The sequence below is a fragment of the Nerophis lumbriciformis genome, linkage group LG14 (assembly GCF_033978685.3).
Source record: "Nerophis lumbriciformis linkage group LG14, RoL_Nlum_v2.1, whole genome shotgun sequence".
NCBI lineage: Eukaryota > Metazoa > Chordata > Actinopteri > Syngnathiformes > Syngnathidae > Nerophis > Nerophis lumbriciformis.
This window is the reverse complement of record NC_084561.2, coordinates 46,108,620-46,129,564: the sequence shown is the minus strand read 5'-3', so window position 1 is coordinate 46,129,564 and position 20,945 is coordinate 46,108,620. Positions and strand designations below refer to the sequence as shown.

General features: G+C 34.2%; 1 protein-coding gene across 2 annotated transcripts in view; it reads right to left on the bottom strand.

The window, feature by feature from the left end:
- The window catches only part of ttll7 (tubulin tyrosine ligase-like family, member 7), a 271,036-nt gene that overhangs the window by 34,940 nt on the left and 215,151 nt on the right, over window positions 1–20,945 (bottom strand). For both annotated transcript variants that reach the window (XM_061975468.1, XM_061975469.1), the window contains exon 19: window positions 3,492–3,652. In XM_061975468.1, coding sequence (XP_061831452.1) covers window positions 3,492–3,652 — 161 coding nt within the window. The remainder of the gene's footprint in view (window positions 1–3,491; window positions 3,653–20,945) is intronic.

Here is a 20,945-nt window from a genome sequence, read left to right as displayed (position 1 = left end):
GGACGTCGTGGTTATGCGCTAAAGTTGTCAAATAAGAAGATAAAAAGTGACTGCACTCTTGTTTCTTTCTTCAGATGCTGGACTTTGAATCATCCTCAGACAAATATCCACTTCCTGATGTTGCTCAAACTTCTTCTTTATTTGACGGTGGCTTGCAAACAACGCTGTTTGCCGCTCAAGCTCGCTAATAGCTTTGTTCTAGGGTTTATTGTTGTTATTTCTTCTAGGGTTTATTGTTGTTATTTGTTCTAGTGTTTATTGTTCAGACTGCACTTTGTTCTAGTGTTTATTGTTGTTATTTGTTCCAGTGTTTATTGTTCAGACTGCACTTTGTTCTAGTGTTTATTCTTGTTATTTATTCCAGTGTTTATTGTTGTTATTTGTTCCAGTGTTTATTGTTCAGACTGCACTTTGTTCTAGTGTTTATTCTTGTTATTTGTTCCAGTGTTTATTGTTGTTATTTGTTCCAGTGTTTATTGTTGTTATTTGTTCCAGTGTTTATTGTTCAGACTGCACTTTGTTCTAGTGTTTATTGTTATTTCTTCTAGTGTTTATTGTTGTTATTTGTTCCAATGTTTATTGTTGTTATTTGTTCCAGTGTTTATTGTTGTTATTTGTTCTAGTGTTTATTGTTGTTATTTGTTCTAGTGTTTATTGTTGTTATTTGTTCCAGTGTTTATTGTTGTTGTTTGTTCTAGTGTTTATTGTTGTTATTTGTTCCAGTGTTTATTGTTATTTGTTCTAGTGTTTATTGTTCAGACTGCACTTTGTTCTAGTGTTCTAGTGTTTATTGTTGTTATTTGTCCTAGTGTTTATTGTTGTTATTTGTTCCAGTGTTTATTGTTGTTATTTGTTCTAGTGTTTATTGTTCAGTCTGCATTTTGTTCTAGTGTTCTAGTGTTTATTGGTTATTTGTTCTAGTGTTTATTGTTGTTATTTGTTCCAGTGTTTATTGTTCAGACTGCACTTTGTTCTAGTGTTCTAGTGTTTATTGTTGTTATTCGTTGTAGTGTTTATTGTTGTTATTTGTTCCAGTGTTTATTGTTATTATTTGTTCTACTGTTTATTGTTCAGACTGCACTTTGTTTTAGTGTTCTAGTGTTTATTGTTGTTATTTGTTCCAGTGTTTATTGTTGTTATTTCTTCTAGTGTTTATTGTTGTTATTTGTTCCAGTGTTTATTGTTGTTATTTCTTCTAGTGTTTATTGTTGTTATTTGTTCTAGTGTTTATTGTTGTTATTTGTTCCAGTGTTTATTGTTGTTATTTCTTCTAGTGTTTATTGTTGTTATTTGTACCAGTGTTTATTGTTGTTATTTCTTCTAGTGTTTATTGTTCAGACTGCACTTTGTTCTAGTGTTTATTGTTGTTATTTGTTCTAGTGTTTATTGTTGTTATTTGTTCCAGTGTTTATTGTTGTTATTTCTTCTAGTGTTTATTGTTCAGACTGAGCTTTGTTCTAGTGTTTATTGTTGTTATTTGTTCTAGTGTTTATTGTTCAGACTGCACTTTGTTCTAGTGTTTATTGTTATTTCTTCTAGTGTTTATTGTTGTTATTTGTTCCAATGTTTATTGTTGTTATTTGTTCCAGTGTTTATTGTTGTTATTTGTTCTAGTGTTTATTGTTGTTATTTGTTCTAGTGTTTATTGTTGTTATTTGTTCCAGTGTTTATTGTTGTTGTTTGTTCTAGTGTTTATTGTTGTTATTTGTTCCAGTGTTTATTGTTATTTGTTCTAGTGTTTATTGTTGTTATTTGTTCCAGTGTTTATTGTTATTTGTTCTAGTGTTTATTGTTCAGACTGCACTTTGTTCTAGTGTTCTAGTGTTTATTGTTGTTATTTGTCCTAGTGTTTATTGTTGTTATTTGTTCCAGTGTTTATTGTTGTTATTTGTTCTAGTGTTTATTGTTCAGTCTGCATTTTGTTCTAGTGTTCTAGTGTTTATTGGTTATTTGTTCTAGTGTTTATTGTTGTTATTTGTTCCAGTGTTTATTGTTCAGACTGCACTTTGTTCTAGTGTTCTAGTGTTTATTGTTGTTATTCGTTGTAGTGTTTATTGTTGTTATTTGTTCCAGTGTTTATTGTTATTATTTGTTCTACTGTTTATTGTTCAGACTGCACTTTGTTTTAGTGTTCTAGTGTTTATTGTTGTTATTTGTTCCAGTGTTTATTGTTGTTATTTGTTCCAGTGTTTATTGTTGTTATTTCTTCTAGTGTTTATTGTTGTTATTTGTTCCAGTGTTTATTGTTGTTATTTCTTCTAGTGTTTATTGTTGTTATTTGTTCTAGTGTTTATTGTTGTTATTTGTTCCAGTGTTTATTGTTGTTATTTCTTCTAGTGTTTATTGTTGTTATTTGTACCAGTGTTTATTGTTGTTATTTCTTCTAGTGTTTATTGTTCAGACTGCACTTTGTTCTAGTGTTTATTGTTGTTATTTGTTCTAGTGTTTATTGTTGTTATTTGTTCCAGTGTTTATTGTTGTTATTTCTTCTAGTGTTTATTGTTCAGACTGAGCTTTGTTCTAGTGTTTATTGTTGTTATTTGTTCTAGTGTTTATTGTTCAGACTGCACTTTGTTCTAGTGTTCTAGTGTTTATTGTTATTTGTTCCAGTGTTTATTGTTGTTATTTCTTCTAGTGTTTATTGTTGTTATTTGTTCCAGTGTTTATTGTTGTTATTTCTTCGAGTGTTTATTGTTCGGACTGCACTTTGTTCTAGTGTTTATTGTTGTTATTTGTTCCATTGTTTATTGTTGTTATTTGTTCCAGTGTTTATTGTTGTTATTTCTTCTAGTGTTTATTGTTCAGACTGCACTTTGTTCTAGTGCTCTAGTGTTTATTGTTATTTGTTCCAGTGTTTATTGTTGTTATTTGTTCTAATGTTTATTGTTGTTATTTGTTCCAGTGTTTGTTGTCCAGACTGCACAACAACAACAACAGACCAGGATGGTGAACAAAGAGGGGTACCCAAATCGGTACATTTCCTCCGGGGAAGCAACCGACTCACATAAAATCCCACGCTGCCATGTTACGCATTTGGGTGCTTGGCGATCACTACAGCAGCACTGAGAGCAGACTCGGCCAAACCACCTCTCGAGGTAACGTTGCAATGTTCAACGCCAACAAAGGAAGGGAACTACCAAAAATGCTCCAGGCTAAAATCAATGCTAACATACATTGGATTTGCTATTGACGTGCTACTGATTAGCATTAGCAATTTTACACGGCGATTTCAACGCCTCCAAATGTGTTAATGAAGCTACAACTGAGATGCACGTTACAATCAAACAGCTGCTGCGTAATAACTTAGAGCGTTAACAGGTTTTAGGGCGCGACAAAAAGACACTGTACATTACTGCCAGCTGGACTCACAAGTCAATGTGCCTGCAGGTGAAACTTTTTAAAACATTTTTTTTTTGGTGAAACTGTGAGACCTGCAGGTGAGAGTCCAGACTGTGAGACCTGGAGATGAGAGTCCAGACTGTGAGACCTACCCAGAGTTGGAGAAGCAGTTCCACAGTCCCTGGCCGTGGCTCCACAGCAGCCTGCTGAAGACGCGGTTGAAGAGGCGATACAGGTGGAGGTTTTCCACATCTGGCTCCTTCCAGATGCGCTGCAGGGCCGAGCGCACGTTGGTCCTCACGATGTCCAGAACCTGACACAAGAACCAACTCTGTCAGCTCATGGATGTGGACACTTCTTTCTTCTCATGTGGACTCAAAGTGGAAGACACCACACACGGCAACCACTAACATTGTCCACTTACATCAACGCACTGTGACAACATGAATGCACTGTGACAACATGAATGCACTGTGACAACATGAATGCACTGTAACAACATGAATGCACTGTGACAACATGAATGCACTGTAACAACATGAATGCACTGTGACAACATGAATGCACTGTAACAACATGAATGCACTGTAACAACATGAACGCACTGTGACAACATGAATGCACTGTGACAACATGAATGCACTGTAACAACATGAATGCACTGTAACAACATGAACACACTGTAACAACATGAACACACTGTAACAACATGAATGCACTGTGACAACATGAATGCACTGTGACAACATGAATGCACTGTGACAACATGAATGCACTGTAACAACATGAATGCACTGTAACAACATGAACGCACTGTGACAACATGAATGCACTGTGACAACATGAATGCACTGTGACAACATGAATGCACTGTAACAACATCAACGCACTGTAACAACATGAATGCACTGTAACAACATCAACGCACTGTGACAACACGAATGCACTGTAACAACATGAATGCACTGTGACAACATGAATGCACTGTGACAACATGAATGCACTGTAACAACATGAATGCACTGTGACAACATGAATGCACTGTGACAACATGAATGCACTGTAACAACATGAATGCACTGTGACAACATGAATGCACTGTAACAACATGAATGCACTGTGACAACATGAATGCACTGTAACAACATGAATGCACTGTAACAACATGAACGCACTGTGACAACATGAATGCACTGTGACAACATGAATGCACTGTAACAACATGAATGCACTGTAACAACATGAACACACTGTAACAACATGAACACACTGTAACAACATGAATGCACTGTGACAACATGAATGCACTGTGACAACATGAATGCACTGTGACAACATGAATGCACTGTAACAACATGAATGCACTGTAACAACATGAACGCACTGTGACAACATGAATGCACTGTGACAACATGAATGCACTGTGACAACATGAATGCACTGTAACAACATCAACGCACTGTAACAACATGAATGCACTGTAACAACATCAACGCACTGTGACAACACGAATGCACTGTAACAACATGAATGCACTGTGACAACATGAATGCACTGTGACAACATGAATGCACTGTGACAACATGAATGCACTGTAACAACATCAACGCACTGTAACAACATGAATGCACTGTAACAACATCAACGCACTGTGACAACACGAATGCACTGTAACAACATGAATGCACTGTGACAACATGAATGCACTGTGACAACATGAATGCACTGTAACAACATGAATGCACTGTGACAACATGAATGCACTGTGACAACATGAATGCACTGTAACAACATGAATGCACTGTGACAACATGAATGCACTGTAACAACATGAATGCACTGTGACAACATGAATGCACTGTAACAACATGAATGCACTGTAACAACATGAACGCACTGTGACAACATGAATGCACTGTGACAACATGAATGCACTGTAACAACATGAATGCACTGTAACAACATGAACACACTGTAACAACATGAACACACTGTAACAACATGAATGCACTGTGACAACATGAATGCACTGTGACAACATGAATGCACTGTAACAACATGAATGCACTGTAACAACATGAACGCACTGTGACAACATGAATGCACTGTGACAACATGAATGCACTGTGACAACATGAATGCACTGTAACAACATCAACGCACTGTAACAACATGAATGCACTGTAACAACATCAACGCACTGTGACAACACGAATGCACTGTAACAACATGAATGCACTGTGACAACATGAATGCACTGTGACAACATGAATGCACTGTAACAACATGAATGCACTGTGACAACATGAATGCACTGTGACAACATGAATGCACTGTAACAACATGAATGCACTGTGACAACATGAATGCACTGTGACAACATGAATGCACTGTAACAACATGAATGCACTGTAACAACATGAATGCACTGTGACAACATGAATGCACTGTAACAACATGAATGCACTGTGACAACATGAATGCACTGTGACAACATGAATGCACTGTGACAACATGAATGCACTGTAACAACATCAACGCACTGTAACAACATGAATGCACTGTAACAACATCAACGCACTGTGACAACACGAATGCACTGTAACAACATGAATGCACTGTGACAACATGAATGCACTGTGACAACATGAATGCACTGTAACAACATGAATGCACTGTAACAACATGAATGCACTGTGACAACATGAATGCACTGTGACAACATGAATGCACTGTGACAACATGAATGCACTGTGACAACATGAACACACTGTGACAACATGAATGCACTGTGACAACATGAATGCACTGTAACAACATGAATGCACTGTGACAACATGAATGCACTGTAACAACATGAATGCACTGTGACAACATGAATGCACTGTGACAACATGAATGCACTGTGACAACATGAATGCACTGTAACAACATCAACGCACTGTAACAACATGAATGCACTGTAACAACATCAACGCACTGTGACAACACGAATGCACTGTAACAACACGAATGCACTGTAACAACATGAATGCACTGTGACAACATGAATGCACTGTGACAACATGAATGCACTGTAACAACATGAATGCACTGTGACAACATGAATGCACTGTGACAACATGAATGCACTGTAACAACATGAATGCACTGTGACAACATGAATGCACTGTGACAACATGAATGCACTGTGACAACATGAATGCACTGTAACAACATCAACGCACTGTAACAACATGAATGCACTGTAACAACATCAACGCACTGTGACAACACGAATGCACTGTAACAACATGAATGCACTGTGACAACATGAATGCACTGTGACAACATGAATGCACTGTAACAACATGAATGCACTGTAACAACATGAATGCACTGTGACAACATGAATGCACTGTGACAACATGAATGCACTGTGACAACATGAATGCACTGTGACAACATGAACGCACTGTGACAACATGAATGCACTGTGACAACATGAATGCACTGTAACAACATGAATGCACTGTAACAACATGAATGCACTGTGACAACATGAATGCACTGTAACAACATGAATGCACTGTGACAACATGAATGCACTGTGACAACATGAATGCACTGTGACAACATGAACACACTGTGACAACATGAATGCACTGTAACAACATGAATGCACTGTGACAACATGAATGCACTGTGACAACATGAATGCACTGTGACAACATGAATGCACTGTGACAACATGAACACACTGTGACAACATGAATGCACTGTGACAACATGAATGCACTGTGACAACATGAATGCACTGTGACAACATGAATGCACTGTAACAACATGAATGCACTGTGACAACATGAATGCACTGTGACAACATGAATGCACTGTGACAACATGAACACACTGTGACAACATGAATGCACTGTGACAACATGAATGCACTGTGACAACATGAATGCACTGTGACAACATGAATGCACTGTGACAACATGAACACACTGTGACAACATGAATGCACTGCAACAACATGAATGCACTGTGACAACATGAATGCACTGTAACAACAACACTAGCCACTGGGCTACCAGTTTTACTGTCAAATCTACATGTTTTATTGTGGAACTTTGAGGAAATGCAGTCGCTTCAAGGAGTACAGATGTTGCACACACACGCACACACACACACACACACACACACACACACACACACACACACACACACACACACACACACACACACACACACATACCCACTCTCTCCATAAGGCGATACACAGCATGTTTAATGAGCCATCTCTGAGTGTGTGTGTGTGTGTGTGTGTGTGTGTGTGTGTGTGTGTGTGTGTGTGTGTGTGTGTGTGTGTGTGTGTGTGTGTGTGAACTCGAAAACTTTTTTCACATTGACTGTGTGTCGCTTTTAAAAATGCTCCCCCTCTGGTCAACATATGAAATAACAAGTGTGTGTAAGAAATTGAAATGCAGCCATTTTTTGGCCAAAATTAATAAAGAAAATAATTAAATATGTATATAGAGACATGCTGTAAAAACCTGAAGTAAATAATGAAGATTAAAAACTAATTACAAAAAAATTAATTAATTAACTAAAGTAATTTAGTTCAGTTATTCAGTCTTTTTCTCACAATGTGTCAACTTTTTTCTTATGAAATTGGGAAAAAAAAATCATATTCTTTCTGTTTCTGTAATATTGCAAAATGTTCTCGTAAAATTATAACTTTTTTGTATGCAAAATTATAACTTTTTGTATGTAAAATTATAAAAAATGTTATGTAAAATTATAATTTTTCTTTATGTAAAATGATCACTTTATAATGCAAAGTGGCGACATTTGTCATATAAAACTCTGACGTTTATCACAATATTGCCAATTGTTTTGTTGTTGTAAAATAGTGACATTTTTGAGTAAAATTATGACTTTTGGTCATAATTTTGCCAAGTAAAATTCAGATTATTATTATAATATTGCCGACATTTTTAAGTTTTCTTATAAAATTGTGACTTTTGTCGCGTAAAATGACGACTCTTTTCATAAAATTGCCAATATTTTAAGCTTTTTCTTGTAAAACTGCGACTGTTATTGAGTACAATTCAAACTTTTATCATAATATTGCACACAAGTTCAGTTTTTGTTGTCAAATTTTGACTTGCGTTGAGTAAAATGACGACTTTTATTATAATACTACCAACGTTATAAGTTTTTCTTGTGAAATTGTGACCTTTTTCTTGTGAAATTCCAACTCATTTTTCACAACAAGCTTTTTTATATTTACATAGTATGTATATATTATTAATGTTTTAAATACACTTCTTTATATATCTAGAAAGGCTGGTCCTAAAGAGGGAGGCATTTTTCTCATGTCTCAAGAAGGTAACAAATACAAGTGTGTGTGTGTGTGTGTGTGTGTGTGTGTGTGTGTGTGTGTGCGTGTGTGTGTGTGTGTGTGTGTGTGTGTGTGTGTGTGTGTGTGTGTGTGTGTGTGTGTGTGTGTGTGAACTCGAAAACTTTTTTCACATTGACTGTGTGTCGCTTTTAAAAATGCTCCCCCTCTGGTCAACATATGAAATAACAAGTGTGTGTAAGAAATTGAAATGCAGCCATTTTTTGGCCAAAATTAATAAAGAAAATAATTAAATATGTATATAGAGACATGCTGTAAAAACCTGAAGTAAATAATGAAGATTAAAAACTAATTTAAAAAAATAAATTAATTAATTAACTAAAGTTATTTAGTTGAGTTATTTTCTCACAATGTGTCAACTTTTTTCTTATGAAATTGGGAACAATTTCTCATATTCTTTCTGTTTCTGTAATATTGCAAAATGTTCTTGTAAAATTATAACTTTTTTGTATGTAAAATTAATAACTTTTTGTATGTAAAATTATTTTAAAAAATTATGTAAAATTATAAAAAAAATGTATGTAAAATTATAATTTTTCTTTATGTAAAATTATCACTTTTTCATGCAAAATGGCAACATGTGTCATATAAAACTCTGACGTTTATCACAATATTGCCAATTGTTTTGTTGTTCTTGTAAAATAGTGACATTTTAAGTAAAATTATGACTTTTGGTCATAATTTTGCCAAGTAAAATTCAGATTATTATTATAATATAGCCAAAATTTAAAAGTTTTCTTATAAAATTGTGACTTTTGTCGCGTAAAATTACGACTCTTTTCATAAAATTGCCAATATTTTAAGCTTTTTCTTGTAAAACTGCGACTGTTATTGAGTAAAATTCAAACTTTTATCATAATATTGCACACAAGTTCAGTTTTTGTTGTCAAATTTTGACTTGCGTTGAGTAAAATGACGACTTTTATTATAATACTGCCAACATTATAAGTTTTTCTTGTGAAATTGTGACCTTTTTCTTGTGAAATTCCAACTCATTTTTCACAACAAGCTTTTTAATATTTGCATAGTATGTATATATTATTAATGTTGTAAATACACTTCTTTATATATCTAGAAAGGCTGTTTCTAAAGAGGGAGGCATTTTTCTCATGTCTCAAGAAGGTAACACATACAAGTGTGTGTGTGTGTGTGTGTGTGTGTGTGTGTGTGTGTGTGTGTGTGTGTGTGTGTGTGTGTGTCGCTTTTAAAAATGGTCCCCCTCTGGTCAACATATGAAATAACAAGTGTGTGTAAGAAATTGAAATGCAGCCATTTTTTGGCCAAAATTAATAAAGAAAAAAATAAATTAATTAATTCACTAAAGTTATTTAGTTCAGTTATTCAGTCTTTTTCTCACAATGTGTTAACTTTTTTCTTATGAAATTGGGAACAATTTCTCATATTCTTTTTGTTTCTGTAATATTGCAAAATGTTCTTGTAAAATTATAACTTTTTTGTATGTAAAATTATAACTTTTTGTATGTAAAATTATTTTAAAAAATTATGTAAAATTATAAAAAAAAATGTATGTAAAATTATAATTTTTCTTTATGTAAAATTATCACTTTTTCATGCAAAATGGCAACATGTGTCATATAAAACTGACGTTTATCACAATATTGCCAATTGTTTTATTGTTCTTGTAAAATAGTGACATTTTAAGTAAAATTATGACTTTTGGTCATAATTTTGCCAAGTAAAATTCAGATTATTATTATAATATTGCCAAAATTTAAAAGTTTTCTTATAAAATTGTGACTTTTGTCGCGTAAAATGACGAGTCTTTTCATAAAATTGCCAATATTTTAAGCGACTGTTATTGAGTAAAATTCAAACTTTTATCATAATATTGCACACAAGTTCAGTTTTTGTTGTCAAATTTGACTTTTTTCACATTGACTGTGTGTCGCTTTTAAAAATGCTCCCCCTCTGGTCAACATATGAAATAACAAGTGTGTGTAAGAAATTGAAATGCAGCCATTTTTTGGCCAAAATTAATAAAAGAAAATAATTAAATATGTATATAGAGACATGCTGTAAAAACCTGAAGTAAATAATGAAGATTAAAAACTAATTACAAAAAAAATTAGATCATTAATTAATTAACTAAAGTTATTTAGTTCAGTTATTCAGTTTTTTTCTCACAATGTGTCAACTTTTTTCTTATGAAATTGGGAACAATTTCTCATATTCTTTCTGTTTCTGTAATATTGCAAAATGTTCTCGTAAAACTAGAACTTTTTTTAATGTAAAATTATAACTTTTTAATGCAAAATGGCGACATTTGTCATATAAAACTCTGACTTGTATTACAATATTGCCAATTGTTTTGTTGTCCTTTTAAAATAGTGACATCCAGATTATTATTATAATATTGCCAAAATTTTAAAGTTTTCTTATAAAATGAAGACTATTTTCATAAAATTGACAAAATTGTAAGCTTTTTCTTGTAAAACTGCGACTGTTAATGAGTAAAATTCCAACTTTTATCATAATATTGCACAAATGTTCAGTTTTTCTTGTTAAATGTTGACTCGTGTTGAGTAAAATGAGGACTTTTATTATAATACTGCCAACATTATAAGTTTTTCTTGTGAAATTGTGACCTTTTTCTTGTAAAATTCCAACTAATTTTTCACAACAAGCTTTTTTATATTTACATAGTATGTATATATTATTAATGTTGTAAATACACTTCTTTATATATCTAGAAAGGCTGTTTCTAAAGAGGGAGGCATTTTTCTCAGGTCTCAAGAAGTCAAATCAAATCAAATCAACTTTATTTATAAAGCACATTTAAAATTTACCACAGGGGTAGCCAAAGTGCTGTACAATGGACAGGTTAAAAGATAAAACGAGTATCGAGCAAACACAACACAACACAAACAGAACATGATAAAAAATAAATAATTAAAATAGAATTAATAAAAACATAAAAACATAAAAACAGGATCACAGCAGGTGTATTATGGGGCGCCATTGCAGGATGGATATCACTCAGTGTTAAAAGCCATGGAATAAAAATATGTTTTTAAGAGAGATTTAAAAACAGGAAGAGAGGAGGCTTGTCTAACACTCAGGGGTAGGTCGTTCCAGAGCTTGGGAGCAGCAACGGCGAAAGCTCTGTCACCTCTAAGCTTCAGCCTTGTGTCAGGGACCGTCAACAGCAGCTGATCGGCTGATCTTAAGGATCGGGTGGGGCAGTAAGGCTGAAGGAGGTCGGAGAGATAGGTTGGCGCGAGGTTGTTTAGACATTTAAAAACAAATAAAAGGAGTTTAAAATGTATTCGGTAACGCACAGGGAGCCAGTGAAGGGACGCTAAAATAGGGGTGATGTGCTCACGTCTGCGGGTCTGTGTTAGCAGACGAGCAGCAGAGTTCTGCACGAGCTGCAGGCGGGCGAGGGAGGCCTGGCTAATGCCAACATACAGGGCATTACAATAATCAAGACGAGTCGAGATAAAAGCGTGGATTAATTTCTCAAGATCATGTCTTGATAGAAGCGGTTTCACTTTCGCTATTTGGCGTAATTGATAAAAGCTTTTTTGAACGACGCTGCTGATTTGTTTTTCGAATTTAAAATCTGAGTCAAACTTTACCCCCAGGTTTGTGACAGAGTCGCTGAGATACGGGGTCAGAGTGCCGATGTCAACGTTGGGGGAGGGAGAGCGACTTGGACCGAACAACATAACTTCTGTTTTGTCTTCATTTAGGCTCAGGAAGTTAGCTGAAAGCCAGACTTTGATGTCGTGCAGGCAGTCAATAAGATGTTGAACCGTGTTATTTTGTGCCATGGGAAAATAAATCTGGCAATCATCGGCATAAAAATGAAATGCAATACTGTACTTCCTAAAAATAGAACCAAGGGGGAGAAGGTAAAGCGCAAATAAAATTGGGGCAAGGATTGAGCCCTGGGGGACCCCATGTGGTAAAGGAGCTGTGGACGACATAAAACTGTCTACTTTTACACAAAAACTCCTGTCGGTTAGGTACGACCGGAACCAGTTAAGGGCGGCGCCCTTAATGCCCACACAGTTCTCAAGACGAGTGATTAAGGTGGCGTGGTCGACGGTGTCGAACGCAGCAGACAGATCTAAAAGCACCAGGACAACATATTTACCAGAATCAGTGGACAGGAGGATATCGTTAAAAACTTTTAGAAGCGCTGACTCTGTGCTGTGGAGGGCTTTAAAACCGGACTGGAACAGCTCAGTGATACCATTATCCTCTAAGAAGGGCAGCAACTGACTGTAGACAACCTTCTCTAATATTTTGGAAATGTATGGAAGATTAGAGATAGGTCTGAAGTTAGAGAGGAGAGAGGGGTCGAGGCTGGGTTTTTTAAGTAGAGGTCGTACCACTGCATGTTTAAACTCTACTGGAACTATTCCAGAAGAGAGGCTACTATTGATAATGATAAGGACACTTGATCCAATAGTAGCAAGTACCTCCTTAAACAGGCGAGGTGGGAGGGCATCTGCAGGAGAACCAGAGGGCTTCATATGACTAACTGTGTCACTTAAAAAAGAAAAGGACACCGGCTCAAACTGATGGAAAACAGAAGAGAAATGCAGGGGAACAGAAGGGTCATATGAAGGCTGAGATAGACTGGCTCTAGTTGACACAATTTTGTCAGTGAAAAAATGGAGACAATTTTCACAGAATTCAAAAGAAGCATCAAAACCAGCAGATTTGGGAGCATCAATGACAGTGTTAATAGTTTTAAACAGAACTCTGGGGTTGTTACAGTTAGAAGATATAATCTGAGATAGATATATATTCATTTCTGCTTTTACAGTCATCTGAAAGGAAAACAGGCTTTCTTTAAAAATGGCAAAGGACACATGCAGCCTGTCTTTTTTCCATTTTCTCTCTGCTCTTCTACATACGCGCCTGGCAGCCCGAGTGACGTCATTCAACCAGGGTTGAGGCGTGGCTTTAGCGCGGCGGCATTTGAAAGGCGCGATCGTGTCCAGTGTTTGTGAACAGATAGAGTTGAACCCAGAAACCAACTCTTCAGTATTCAGACACACAGATGCTGCAGAATTATCATCACAAAGAGTCGAAAAAATAGAGGAGAACCGAGCAGGAGACGAAGAATTAAACATGCGAGAGCGTTGGGGCGGTGCGCACAATTTAACTGGACACTGCGTGGGAATATCAAACAAGATCGGCATGTGATCAGAGAACACAGCGTCGCAAATGTCCAAATTAAAAACACACAAACCATACGAGAGCACTAAATCGAGTGTATGCCCGCGTTCATGTGTAGAACCACACACAGACTGTACAAAGTTAAATGAGTCGATTATATTCAGGAAACTCCTGGAAAGCGGCTCATCTGGACAGCAGGTGTGAATATTAAAATCACCCACAATAAGGACACGATCATATTTGGGCAGGATTTCAGCCAGAAATTCAGAAAAGTCAGTTATAAAGTCTTTGTGGTACTTGGGTGGTCGATAGATGACGGCACACAGGACGACATCAGAAAGACCCAGTTCAAACATGCACAGTTCGAAGCTTGAAAAGGAGGATTGTAGGCGGATCTGACGGCATTTAAAGTCATTTTTAAAAACGACTGCTAATCCTCCTCCTTTTCGACCGGACGGCCGTGGGGAATTAAAGTAGGAACACTCCGGAGGCAGAAGTTCATTAAGAGGGGCGGACTCACCGGCTCTCAGCCATGTCTCCGTCACACAGAGGAAGTCCAGTCCGCGGGAAGTGAAGAAATCCTTCAGGATAAAAGTTTTGTTTGTCAAAGATCTTGCGTTCACAAGACCGAACCTGGCGGGGGCCAGCACGTCCAAGGCCGCAATTAATCCGGGTGGGGCCCGACACACAGCCCGCAGGTGGCGGTGATCCACCCCGCGCCTCCGGGGGCGGGGACAGCAGGAGCGACGACGGCAAGCTTCTTCCTCCAAACCAACGATAGGAACCAGCCAGGAGCCGATCGGATCGAGCGAGCGTGGGTGCAGGAGGAGACCGGATACCGCACCATTCCTCCTTCGGGGAGCCACGGGAAGCCGGGCCAGGAGTGCCCTAACTTTCACCAGCTGGCCGCCACGTTTACCGCGGCGCCGGAGACGCTTCCGCCGGGGGAGAGGAGCCAGGGGGCGGGAAAGGAAGGCAGGAATCCGGCCAGGTGAAAAAGCTGACTGGGACGTCGAAAAACCAACGTCGAAGTTGATCATATCAGTGGGAGAGGGGCAAAGATCCAACAGTGTTTGGCGGTCATACACAAGCAGTGAGCTGACAGAGACGAAAATAGACGCAAAAAACACAAAAACGAACAGAGCTGACAGCGAGAGACGGCAGGCCAAAGCACATACTGGCGCCATCTTGCATCGGGGCCAGATGGTACAAAATACAAGTGTGTGTGTGTGTGTGTGTGTGTGTGTGTGTGTGTGTGTGTGTGTGTGTGTGTGTGTGTGTGTGTGTGTGTGTGAACTCGAAAAAAAATTTCACATTGACTGTGTGTCGCTTTTAAAAATGCTCCCCCTCTGGTCAACATATGAAATAACAAGTGTGTGTAAGAAATTGAAATGCAGCCATTTTTTGGCCAAAATTAATAAAGAAAATAATTAAATATGTATATAGAGACATGCTGTAAAAACCTGAAGTAAATAATGAAGATTAAAAACTAATTACAAAAATATTAATTAATTAACTAAAGTAATTTAGTTCAGTTATTCAGTCTTTTTCTCACAATGTGTCAACTTTTTTCTTATGAAATTGGGAACAATTTCTCATATTCTTTTTGTTTCTGTAATATTGCAAAATGTTCTTGTAAAATTATAACTTTTTTGTATGTAAAATTATAACTTTTTGTATGTAAAATTATAAAAAAAATTATGTAAAATTATTAAAAAAATGTATGTAAAATTATAATTTTTCTTCATGTAAAATTATCACTTTTTCATGCAAACTGGCAACATGTGTCATATAAAACTCTGACGTTTATCACAATATTGCCAATTGTTTTGTTGTTCTTGTAAAATAGTGACATTTTAAGTAAAATTATGACTTTTGGTCATAATTTTGCCAAGTAAAATTCAGATTATTATTATAATATTGCCGAAATTTTAAAGTTTTCTTATAAAACTGTGACTTTTGTCGCGTAAAATGATGACTCTTTCCATAAAATTGCCAATATTTTAAGCTTTTTCTTGTAAAACTGCGACTGTTATTGAGTAAAATTCCAACTTTTATCATTATATTGCACACAAGTTCAGTTTTTGTTGTCAAATTTGACTTGCGTTGAGTAAAATGACGACTTTTATTATAATACTGCCAACATTATAAGTTTTTCTTGTGAAATTGTGACCTTTTTCTTGTGAAATTCCAACTCATTTTTCACAACAAGCTTTTTAATATTTGCATAGTATGTATATATTATTAATGTTGTAAATACACTTCTTTATATATCTAGAAAGGCTGGTCCAAAGAGGGAGGCATTTTTCTCATGTCTCAAGAAGGTAACAAATACAAGTGTGTGTGTGTGTGTGTGTGTGTGTGTGTGTGTGTGTGTGTGTGTGTGTGTGTGTGTGTGTGTGTGTGTGTGTGAACTGGAAAACTTTTTTCACATTGACTGTGTGTCGCTTTTAAAAGTGCTCCCCCTCAGGTCAACATATGAAATAACAAGTGTGTGTAAGAAACTGAAATGCAGCCATTTTTTGGCCAAAATTAATAAAGAAAATAATTAAATATGTATATAGAGACATGCTGTAAAAACCTGAAGTAAATAATGAAGATTAAAAACTAATTTAAAAAAATAAATAAATTAATTAACTAAAGTTATTTAGTTCAGTTATTTTCTCACAATGTGTCAACTTTCTGTTCTTGTAAAATTATAACTTTTTTGTATGTAAAATATTAACTTTTTGTATGTAAAATTATTTAAAAAAATTATGTAAAATAATTAAAAAAAATTATGTAAAATTATAATTTTTCTTTATGTAAAATTATCACTTCTTCATGCAAAATGGCAACATTTGTCATATAAAACTCTGACGTTTATCACAATATTGCCAATTGATTTGTTGTTCTTGTAAAATAGTGAAATTTTAAGTAAAATTATGACTTTTGGTCATAATTTTGCCAAGTAAAATTCAGATTATTATTATAATATTGCCGAAATTTTTAAGTTTTCTTATAAAATTGTGACTTTTGTCGCGTAAAATGACGACTCTTTTCATAAAATTGCCAATATTTTAAGCGACTGTTATTGAGTAAAATTCAAACTTTTATCATAATATTGCACACAAGTTCAGTTTTTGTTGTCAAATTTTGACTTGCGTTGAGTAAAATGACGACTTTTGTTATAATACTGCCAACATTATAAGTTTTTCTTGTGAAATTGTGACCTTTTTTTTGTAAAATTGTGACCTTTTTCTTGTGAAATTGTGACCTTTTTCTTTGTGGAATTCCAACTAATTTTTCACAGCAAGCTTTTTTATATTTGCATAGTATGTATATATCATTAATGTTGTAAATACACTTCTTTATATATCTAGAAAGGCTGGTCCTAAAGAGGGAGGCATTTTTCTCAGGTCTCAAGAAGGTAACACATACAAGAATGTGTGCGTGTGTGTGTGTGTGTGTGTGTGTGTGTGTGTGTGTGTGTGTGTGTGTGTGTGTGTGTGTGTGTGTGTGTGAACTCGAAAACTTTTTTCACATTGACTGTGTGTCGCTTTTAAAAATGCTCCCCCTCTGGTCAACATATGAAATAACAAGTGTGTGTAAGAAACTGAAATGCAGCCATTTTTTGGCCAAAATTAATAAAGAAAATAATTAAATATGTATATAGAGACATGCTGTAAAAACTTGAAGTAAATAATGTAGATTAAAAACTAATTACAAAAAAATTAATTAATTAACTAAAGTAATTTAGTTCAGTTATTCAGTCTTTTTCTCACAATGTGTCAACTTTTTTCTTATGAAATTGGGAATTTTTTTTCATATTCTTTCTGTTTCTGTAATATTGCAAAATGTTCTCGTAAAATTATAACTTTTTTGTATGCAAAATTATAACTTTTTGTATGTAAAATTATGAAAAATGTTATGTAAAATTATAATTTTTCTTTATGTAAAATGATCACTTTATAATGCAAAATGGCGACATTTGTCATATAAAACTCTGACGTTTATCACAATATTGCCAATTGTTTTGTTGTTGTAAAATAGTGAAATTTTTGAGTAAAATTATGACTTTTGGTCATAATTTTGCCAAGTAAAATTCAGATTATTATTATAATATTGCCGAAATTTTTAAGTTTTCTTATAAAATTGTGACTTTTGTCGCGTAAAATGACGACTCTTTTCATAAAATTGCCAATATTTTAAGCTTTTTCTTGTAAAACTGCGACTGTTATCGAGTAAAATTCCAACTTTTATCATAATATTGCACACAAGTTCAGTTTTTGTTGTCAAATTTTGACTCGCGTTGAATAAAATGACGACTTTTATTATAATACTGCCAACATTATAGTTTTTCTTGTGAAATTGTGACCTTTTTCTTGTGAAATTCCAACTCATTTTTCACAAGCTTTTTTATATTTACATAGTATGTATATATTATTAATGTTTTAAATACACTTCTTTATATATCTAGAAAGGCTGTTTCTAAAGAGGGAGGCATTTTTCTCAGGTCTCAAGAAGGTAACAAATACAAGTGTGTGTGTGTGTGTGTGTGTGTGTGTGTGTGTGTGTGTGTGTGTGTGTGTGTGTGTGTGTGTGAACTCGAAAACTTTTTTCACATTGACTGTGTGTCGCTTTTAAAAATGCTCCCCCTCTGGTCAACATATGAAATAACAAGTGTGTGTAAGAAATTGAAATGCAGCCATTTTTTGGCCAAAATTAATAAATAAAATAATTAAATATGTATATAGAGACATGCTGTAAAAACCTGAAGTAAATAATGAAGATTAAAAACTAATTACAAAAAAATTAATTAATTAATTAACTAAAGTAATTTAGTTCAGTTATTCAGTCTTTTTCTCACAATGTGTCAACTTTTTTCTTATGAAATTGGGAAAAAAATTTCATATTCTTTCTGTTTCTGTAATATTGCAAAATGTTCTCGTAAAATTATAACTTTTTTGTATGCAAAATTATAACTTTTTGTATGTAAAATTATAAAAAATGTTATGTAAAATTATAATTTTTCTTTATGTAAAATGATCACTTTATAATGCAAAATGGCGACATTCGTCATATAAAACTCTGACGTTTATCACAATATTGCCAATTGTTTTGTTGTTGTAAAATAGTGAAATTTTTGAGTAAAATTATGACTTTTGGTCATAATTTTGCCAAGTAAAATTCAGATTATTATTATAATATTGCCGAAATTTTTAAGTTTTCTTATAAAATTGTGACTTTTGTCGCGTAAAATGATGACTCTTTTCATAAAATTGCCAATATTTTAAGCTTTTTCTTGTAAAACTGCGACTGTTATTGAGTACAATTCCAACTTTTATCATAATATTGCACACAAGTTCAGTTCTTGTTGTCAAATTTTGACTTGCGTTGAGTAAAATGACGACTTTTGTTATAATACTGCCAACATTCTAAGTTTTTCTTGTGAAATTGTGACCTTTTTCTTGTGAAATTCCAACTCATTTTTCACAACAAGCTTTTTTATATTTGCATAGTATGTATATATTATTAATGTTTTAAATACACTTCTTTATATATCTAGAAAGGCTGTTTCTAAAGAGGGAGGCATTTTTCTCATGTCTCAAGAAGGTAGAAAATACAAGTGTGTGTGCGTGTGTGTGTGTGTGTGTGTGTGTGTGTGTGTGTGTGTGTGTGTGTGTGTGTGTGTGTGTGAACTCGAAAACTTTTTTCACATTGACTGTGTGTCGCTTTTAAAAATGCTCCCCCTCTGGTCAACATATGAAATAACAAGTGTGTGTAAGAAATTGAAATGCAGCCATTTTTTGGCCAAAATTAATAAAGAAAATAATTAAATATGTATATAGAGACATGCTGTAAAAACCTGAAGTAAATAATGAAGATTAAAAACTAATTTAAAAAAACAAATTAATTAATTAACTAAAGTTATTTAGTTCAGTTATTTTCTCACAATGTGTCAACTTTTTTCTTATGAAATTGGGAACAATTTCTCATATTCTTTTTGTTTCTGTAATATTGCAAAATGTTCTTGTAAAATTATAACTTTTTTGTATGTAAAATTATAACTTTTTGTATGTAAAATTATTTTTTAAAAATTATGTAAAATTATTTTAAAAAATGTATGTAAAATTATAATTTTTCTTTATGTAAAATTATCACTTTTTCATGCAAAATGGCGACATTTGTTATATAAAACTCTGAATTTTACTACAATATTACCAATTGTTTTGTTGTTCTTGTAAAATAGTGACATTTTTTGAGTAAAAGTATGACTTTTGGTCATAATTTTGCCAAGTAAAATTCAGATTATTATTATAATATTGCCGAAATTTAAAAGTTTTCTTATAAAATTGTGACTTTTGTCGCGTAAAATGACGACTCTTTTCATAAAATTGCCAATATTTTAAGCTTTTTCTTGTAAAACTGCGACTGTTATTGAGTAAAATTCAAACTTTTATCATAATATTGCACACAAGTTCAGTTTTTGTAGTCAAATTTGACTTGCGTTGAGTAAAATGACGACTTTTATTATAATACTGCCAACATTATAAGTTTTTCTTGTGAAATTGTGACCTTTTCCTTGTGAAATTCCAACTAATTTTTCACAACAAGCTTTTTTATATTTACATAGTATGTATATATTATTAATGTTTTAAATACACTTCTTTATATATCTAGAAAGGCTGTTTCTAAAGAGGGAGGCATTTTTCTCATGTCTCAAGAAGGTAACAAATACAAGTGTGTGTGCGTGTGTGTGTGTGTGTGTGTGTGTGTGTGTGTGTGTGTGTGTGTGTGTGTGTGTGTGTGTGTGTGTGTGTGAACTCAAAAACTTTTTTCACATTGACTGTGTGTCACTTTTAAAAGTGGTCCTCCTCAGGTCAACATATGAAATAACACGTGTGTGTAAGAAACTGAAATGCAGCCATTTTTTGGCCAAAATTAATAAAGAAAATAATTAAATATGTATATAGAGACATGCTGTAAAAACTTGAAGATTAAAAACTAATTACAAAAATAAATAAATTAATTAATTAATTAATTAACTAAAGTTATTTAGTTTAGT